Genomic DNA, 7,881 nt, shown 5'->3' on the forward strand with positions numbered 1-7,881 from the left:
TTTTGAGTCATATTGATTCCTTTTTTTTTTTATTTTTTTTTTTTAATTATTTTCTTTTTTTTTTTAATTTTTTATTTTTTTATATTTTTGAAATTTTACCCATTATTATATTATATTTAATTATTATAATTTATTAATAACTTTATCCTATTTTATTTTATTTTATTTTATTTTACTTTTGTTATTTTTAAAATTTATTATATATTACAATATAATTATATATAAATAAAATTTTTTTTATTTTTTTTGGACAAAAAAAAAAAAAAATAAAAAATGTTTTATTAATTTTTAATTAAAAAAAAAAAAAAAAGTGCTACTAAATTTTTAATTAATTAAAAAAAAAAGTGCTATTAAATTTTTAATTAATAAAAAAAAAAAGTGCTACTAAATTTTTTATTAATTTAAAAATAAAAAAAATACTCAAAACCTTAAATCTAAATCTCACAAATAAATTGTTTAATTAATCAAAAAAAAATAATAATAATAATAAACCTCATACAATAATATTAGTTTGCCAGCAAAAAATTGTAAAATTAAAAAATAATAAAAATAACAAAATATAAGAGTTTTTTTCTATTTCAAATACAAAAAATATTCTTTAAAATTTTAATTTATTCACTATTTTTCCAATTATTTTATTAATATATAAAAAAACTAATTTCTTATTTTCATGAGTGGATAGAATAAAAAAATTTAAACTAAATAGATATTAATCAATAGAATATAAGAATTAAATCTTGATTATTTTATTTGTTTTTTTTAATTTTATTTTCCCAAACATTAATTGAAAAAAAAAAAAAAAAAAAAAAAAAAAATTTGGTTTGTGGTGGGGGTGATAATAAAAATAATAAATCTATTTTTTTTTTTTCAGATTAAATAATTTTTTTTAATTTTTTATATTTATATATTTAAAATAATTTAAATTAATGTTGAATTACCAAAAATGTAAGCAAAATTAGAAGCATGTGATTCAGCTCCATTGTCAGCAGTAACAACAATACTATAAATTCCATTCATCGGAATGTTTAAAAATTTTGAAACAAATTTAGTTGTTGCAGATTCAATGAATTCAAACTTTGACCATTCTTTACCAATTTCACTTAAATAAACCCTATATATAATTAAATTATATAAACTATAAATGTGTTGTGGTAATTGGTGATAGTTAAAAGAGACCATAATACCAATTGTATCATTTTTTAAAGATGACACAGTACAAGATAAATTTGTTGGTGGTGAAGGTGCAGTAATTGAATTTGTAAATGTGATATTATAAGAGAATGACGAAGTTGCGAATAAATTATTACGATTTTCAACAACCACATATAACTCTTTGCCTTGTAATACCTTTTTTTCAAACATAGTTCTATTTGATGTTTTTTTAATTATAATTGAAGTTGCATTTGAATTTGTACCTGATTTCAAATTACAATCAGTTGATTGTTTATATTCATATTGATCGAAATCTTGAGCTGAAGTGAATAGACACACAGAATATTTATCAGGCATGATACCTTGTGGATTGAATGATCCCTTGATTAAAGACTCCTTATTTATTGGACATTTGTAGGACTGATATTTATAAATATTTGCATTGGATTCTTCAAATTTACAATTTGAACTACATTCCGAATAATGTTGATTAAAAACATTACCCAAATATAAATCCATGAAATGTAAACCCAGTGGTACCATTGGACACCTGGTTTTTAAGCAGTCCAACATGATGGCATTGGTTGGGTGTGAGAATATTGAATTTGGGATGGGATCTTCTTGAGGTGATAGACCGAGTATGGCCGTTTTACTATTATAATTTACATAACGACGGTATTGGAATCTTTGGGAGTAAAACATCAAACTGTTGGAAAACTGCTCATCGCCCACAGCCGGTTGACCAAAAGTAACACAGTGGATTGATTTAATGTATTTTTGTTTTTGTCTTTGATTCACTGTATAATCATAGGCGGCAATCAATGCCAATGCACCGCCTAGTGAATGACCGGTGAAATAGATATCATATGGTTGATCTAGTGATTTAATAATTGATAAGAGGATATCATAAGTTTCGTAATACTCTTGTTGAAATCCATAATGAAGTTTACCACATCCACTTGTAATATTACATGTTGTTGGTACAATTTTAATATCTGTAATAATATCTGAAAATCCTTGTGTACCTCTAAAAGAAACTATTAAATTATTACTAAATTTCGATTGAAATATCATAATTCTACTATGATCTAATATTATTTTCCACTCCATACATTCTCCATTTAATGAAATGTATTTATATTGTTCACTATTGGTATTTGTTGATTTTGGCATATAAACAATATCTGATAATAATCCAAATAAATAATCACCATCTTCTTTTATAATTGTTCCATTATTAAAATCTATTAGATAATTTAAAATTAATAAAAATATAAATAAAATAATTTTAATTTTAAAAATCATGATTATTGTAATATTTTTTTTTTAGGTTAATTAATCTATAGATTTTTAAAAATAAAAAATAATAGAATTACAATTTATAAAATAAAAAAAAAAAAAAAATTGTTTAAATAAAAAATAAAAATAATTAAAAAAAAAAAAAAAAAAAAAATGATTTAAATTAATAAAATAGTAGTGTGAGTGTGAATGTTTGAAGATTTTAAGTGGATGTAATTATTTTTTTTATAAAATAATAAGCCCAATTAATGAGATATATATAGAAATAAAAAACTGAAAATAATTAAACAAAAACAAAAATCAAGATATGTGACATATCAAATTAAAAAATAAATTAAATTTTTTGTTTTACAATTATATATGATAGATATACTACTGGTTTTTTGTTTAAAAAAATAAAAAAATAAAAAAAAATAAAAAAAAATAAAAAAGAAAATAAAAAAAAAATAAGAAAAATAAAACTTACCACTATGTGGGTTAAATAATTTGTGTAAAATAAATTTTTGATAATAAGTTTGTAATTTGAATTATTTTAACTATACCTCTCCAATTGGTAGTTTGGAAATCATTAAATAATTATATTATTTTTGTTTTATTTATTTTTTTTTTTATAATTGAACACCGCAAAAAATAATTTGACAACATTTTCAAAAATTAAAAATAACAAGAAATAACACTAACTCAATTTATTAATAAAGAATCAATAATAATATTAATACCACCAATTTAATTAAAAAATAAAAAAAAAATAAAAAAAAATAAAAAAAAAATAAAAATAAGATTATTATTATAAATGACAAATTAAATTTATTTTAATGATCATAATATTATTTCTTCTTCCTTCAATCTTCTCGATTAATCAAAAAAAAAAAAAAAAAAAAAAAATTAAAAAAATAAAAATAAATCCATCCAATGTCATACTATAAAAAAAAGAATAAAAATAATTTTAGTAAAATCTTAAAAAATATAAACAACTTTTTTAATTTTTCAAGAAAATATTTAAATTTGAAGGAAAGTTTTAAACATTCAATTATTATTATAATTATTATTATTATTATTATTATTATTATTATTATTATTATTATTATTGTTATTATTATTATTATTATTATTATTATTATTATTATTATTATTATTATTATTATTATTATTATTATTATTATTATTATTATTATTATTATTATTATTATTATTATTATTATTATTATTATTATTATTATTATTATTATTATTATTATTACTATTACTATTATTTTTATTATCTAGATTTAATTTTTTTTTTTTTAATTTTTTTTTTTTATTTTTTATTTTTTTATTTTTATTTCCAATTCTTACAAATAATAAATATGATCAATGATTAAGGTAAGATTTCTTTGCATTTGTAAAATCGTCAAATGCATTCCAGAATTCAACTTGTGCTGTGTGATCTAAATGTCTTTTAGATTTACTTATCTATAAATAAAAAAATAAATTAATATTATTAAAAATAAAATTATTATTACTTTTTTTTTTTTTTTAAAAAAAATTTAAATTTTAACATACATGTAATACTTTAACATCCCAAGATTTGACGACATCAGGTAGATTTGAATCATCAAATTTAACATAAAAACCTCTGATATTTGCAAATAAATCAGCAGGATTACTCCATTTCCAATCTTTAAATTGCCAAGCTTCACCTTGAACAAATGCAGCCACCACTCTATACCAATCTTCAGGTTTTAAACTTTTAATATTATCAATAACTTCATATGTAACTTTTTGAGTTGTAATTCTATCAAATGTAATCATTGGTGGTTTGATTATATTTTGTGATGCCATCTCTTGTTTCTTTTCTAATGTAGGTCTAAACAAACTATGTTGTAAAAATTCTAAAACATTATATAATGAAATTGTTGCTGTTAATGATGATGGTACAATAATAATTGGAGTTCCTTTTTTTTAAAAAAAAATTAAAAATTAAAAATTAATAATTGTAATTTATAATAATAATATTAATAATAATAATAATAATAATAATAATAATAATAATAATAATAATAATAATAATAATAATAATAATAATAATAATAATAATAATAATAATAATAATAATAATAATAATAATAATAATAATAATAAAACATTTAAATATTTACTGTTTTTTAAATGTGGAATAATTGATGGACTTCCATTTGGTGATGATTTAACATTTGGTGATGATAATAATGATGACGATGATGATGATGATGATGATCTTTTTCTTTTCTTTTCTTCTTCATCTTCAATTTTAAACTTTTTATAATTTGTTAAAATATTTGCAAATGACTAAATTATAAAATAAAAAAAATATTAGAATACTTTGAGGATTATGATAAATAAAGATGAATGAATGAATGAATGAATGATTTAATAAAATAGGAAAAACATACAACTGAACTTTGTAAAACTGAAACTTTATCAGAAGATTTCTTTTCTCTATTATTTATTGCTTTGGTAACTTCAATATCAGCTTTAATAAATGAAGATCTGTTATCATCAGTTGCCATATTCTTTCTTTTTGTTTTAACTTGTTCGATATAAGTATCTACGGTGAGTGGTGATTCTGTTTTAATTTTTTTAGTATCTATTTTCTCTGCGAATATAGATTTATCTTTTTGTTGTTGTGCTGTTAATTCTCTATCATGTATTAATAATGGATCGATTTTAATTTGATCAGATTTAAATTCATCAAATTCTTGTATTGCCATATCTTGATATTGATCATTATTATCATCTTCTTGTTGTGGTTGTTGTGGTTGTTGTTGTGTTGATAATCCTAAATCTTGTTGTTGTTGTTGTGTCGATGATTGTTGTTGTTGTTGTTGTTGGTCGATTTGTTCTTGTTCTTTTTGAGTTAAACTACCACCAAATGGTAATTGAGTTGAAGAAGTTGTTTCATCTGATTGTTTTTGTGAATCTTGATCCATTTGTTGAATTGATTGTCCCTCTGGTATTGTTATTGTATCATCCGCTGTTGAAATACTACCCAACATTGTTGGTGTTGATGTTGGTAACGAATCAAATTGAATCGATGCTGTAATTTCACCACCATCTAAATAACTTAATAATTCTTTTTTATCATTGCTAAAATTATTTATTTCAATTGATGATAATGATAATGATTATGATTATTGATGATGAAATTAATAATGATAGGTGTTAAAATACAAATATTATAATATTATATTATATATTATATATATATATATATATATATATATAATTTACATACAAATTTACAGCTTGAATATTACTTCTTGATGCAGCTAAAATATAAGCACCATGATTTAAAGTACGATTTGAATGTAAAAAATAAACTGAACCCTAATGAATAGTTTGAACCTGTTGAACTTTTGAATGCTGTTGGTGTGTTTTTATTGAATTTATATCTACCTAATGAATAATCATCTCCTTCAATATTTGGTGTACCTCCTTCCAAGAGTATACCTCTTAAAATTGTCAATGGATCCGCCATGGTGTTATTATTTTATGTATTTTTAAAAAAAAATAATAATTATTTTTTTTTTTTTTACTATTATAGTGGTAATTATAATATAAATTTATTATATATTTATATATATAAAAAATGATAAATTATAAATTCCAACTTTCAGAACACCTTTCCAATGAACAAATTAATTTATGAAAATTGAAAAAAAAAAAATAAAAATAAAAATAAAAAAAAAAAAAAAAAAAAATTTAAAAAAAAAAAAAAAAAAAAAAAAAAAATTAAAAAAAAAAAAATTAAAAATAAAAAAAAAAATGAATTCATTTTTTGTTCAAATCGATTATTTAAAAAAAAAAAAAAGATCATGTAAATCTTTTCATTTAACTATAATTAGATAAAATAAAATAAATACAAATACAAATACAAATACAAACACATATAAAATAAAATAAAATAAAAATAAAAAATAAAACAAAACAACACAAAATTGTAATCACTTTTTTTTAAAAAAAAAAAAAGTATGGTTTTGGTTGGGGTTGGACTTTAAATTTGATCAAAACCAATGGAAATTGGCAATGATTGAAAACCATAATCATATTTTTTTTTTTTTTTTTTTCAAATAATTTTTTTTTTTTTAATAATTTTTTTTTTATTTTTTTTTTTTATTTTTTTATTTTTTTATTTTTCTTTTTAATCACAAGTTAAGTGGTTTAAATTGTAAAAAAAAAAAAAAAAAAAAAAAAATTATATTAAATTCACTTATTTTTAAAAAAAAAAAAAAAAAAAAGAATGAATAAGAATTTTAAATTTATTATTTTAATATTTTTAATAGTATCAATTTTATTTATAAATTTAAATAATTGTCAAGATAATGATAATGAAGAGGTTGATATGAATGATAATAGTAATAGTGATGTTATAATACTTACAGATTCAAATTTTGAAGATTTGACAACATCAAATCCAAATGAAACTTGGATGGTAGAATTTTATGCACCTTGGTGTTTTCATTGTAAAAACTTAAAGAAAACATATGACCAATTATCTACAAAATTAAAACAACAAGACCCAAATCTTAAAGTTGCAAAAATAGATTGTGTTGCAAATCCAAAACAATGTAAAAGATTCTCAATTAGATCATATCCAACAATTAAAGTGTAAGTATATATATTTTATAATTCTTTGAAAATAATAATAATTAATAATTAATAATTTTTTTAAAAAAAAAAAATTAGTATAAAAGGAAATTCAGTTTATGATATGAAAGGTGAGAAAACATTAAATAGTTTAAATGAATTTATAAATAAAGGTTATGAAAAGAGTGTTGATCAAATTAAACAATTACCAGCATCAATTATTCTTAAAGTTGTCGATCTTACAGATAAAACATTCCCATCAGTAAATGATGGGTCATGGTTAATTTATTTTCATATTCCAAGATGTATTTATTGTGAAAAATTTATGTCAGAATTTGATGCATTGCCATCAGCAGATTTCTCAAAATCAAATGAAAAATTTAATTTTGGAAAAATTAATTGTCAAACTTATAAAGGTAAAAATTAATAATTATTAAAAAAAAAAAAAAAAAAAAATATTTATATTAATATTATTTTTTCTTTGATTAAAAGAAATATGTGATTTATATAGAGTAGAATATTTCCCAAACGTTAAATTGTAACTATATATGTTTATTTTAAAAAAAAAAAAAAAAAAAAAATTAAACCCACTTAATCTCACTTCCTGTCTATATTATTTTAATTTTTTTTTTTTTTTATATTTATATATATATAATATTTGTTATTAATTTTTTTTTTTTTTTTTTTTAATTTTTAAAATTCAAATAATTATTTTAATAGTTTCGAAAATTCAACAAATTTATATTATAATTTCAATCACGAACCTACTACATCTAATTTAAAAGAGTTTGCAATGTTTTATTATAAACATGTTTCCCCTATAAA

At 19.0% G+C, this 7,881-nt stretch overlaps 3 protein-coding genes across 3 annotated transcripts in view; 1 reads left to right on the forward strand and 2 right to left on the reverse strand.

Annotated features, from left to right (window-relative positions):
- Positions 1 to 918: 918 nt before the first annotated feature.
- Positions 919 to 2,457, reverse strand: DDB_G0274675 (hypothetical protein; the record flags this gene model as incomplete). Its single annotated transcript, XM_639007.1, has 1 exon — positions 919 to 2,457. The coding sequence occupies one exon, from the start codon at positions 2,455 to 2,457 to the stop codon at positions 919 to 921; it is 1,539 nt and encodes a 512-aa protein (XP_644099.1).
- Positions 2,458 to 3,801: 1,344 nt separating this feature from the next.
- Positions 3,802 to 5,947, reverse strand: cdc73 (RNA polymerase II complex component; the record flags this gene model as incomplete). The annotated part of the gene is given in 5 exon segments (XM_639008.2): positions 3,802 to 3,903; positions 3,994 to 4,385; positions 4,590 to 4,758; positions 4,863 to 5,556; positions 5,705 to 5,947. Coding segments are annotated over 5 exon segments (1,600 nt in total).
- A 762-nt stretch (positions 5,948 to 6,709) lies between these two features.
- DDB_G0274887 (hypothetical protein) overlaps positions 6,710 to 7,881 on the forward strand; it is a gene marked incomplete at both ends in the record, with an annotated part of 1,380 nt that continues 208 nt past the window's right edge. The window contains 4 exons of the mRNA XM_639009.1: positions 6,710 to 7,077; positions 7,156 to 7,472; positions 7,549 to 7,594; positions 7,777 to 7,881. The exon at positions 7,777 to 7,881 is cut by the window's right edge and continues 208 nt beyond it. Of these exons, the coding sequence (XP_644101.1) occupies positions 6,710 to 7,077; positions 7,156 to 7,472; positions 7,549 to 7,594; positions 7,777 to 7,881 (836 nt within the window). The remainder of the gene's footprint in view (positions 7,078 to 7,155; positions 7,473 to 7,548; positions 7,595 to 7,776) is intronic.

The sequence above is a fragment of the Dictyostelium discoideum genome (genome assembly GCF_000004695.1).
Source record: "Dictyostelium discoideum AX4 chromosome 2 chromosome, whole genome shotgun sequence".
Lineage (NCBI taxonomy): Eukaryota > Evosea > Eumycetozoa > Dictyosteliales > Dictyosteliaceae > Dictyostelium > Dictyostelium discoideum.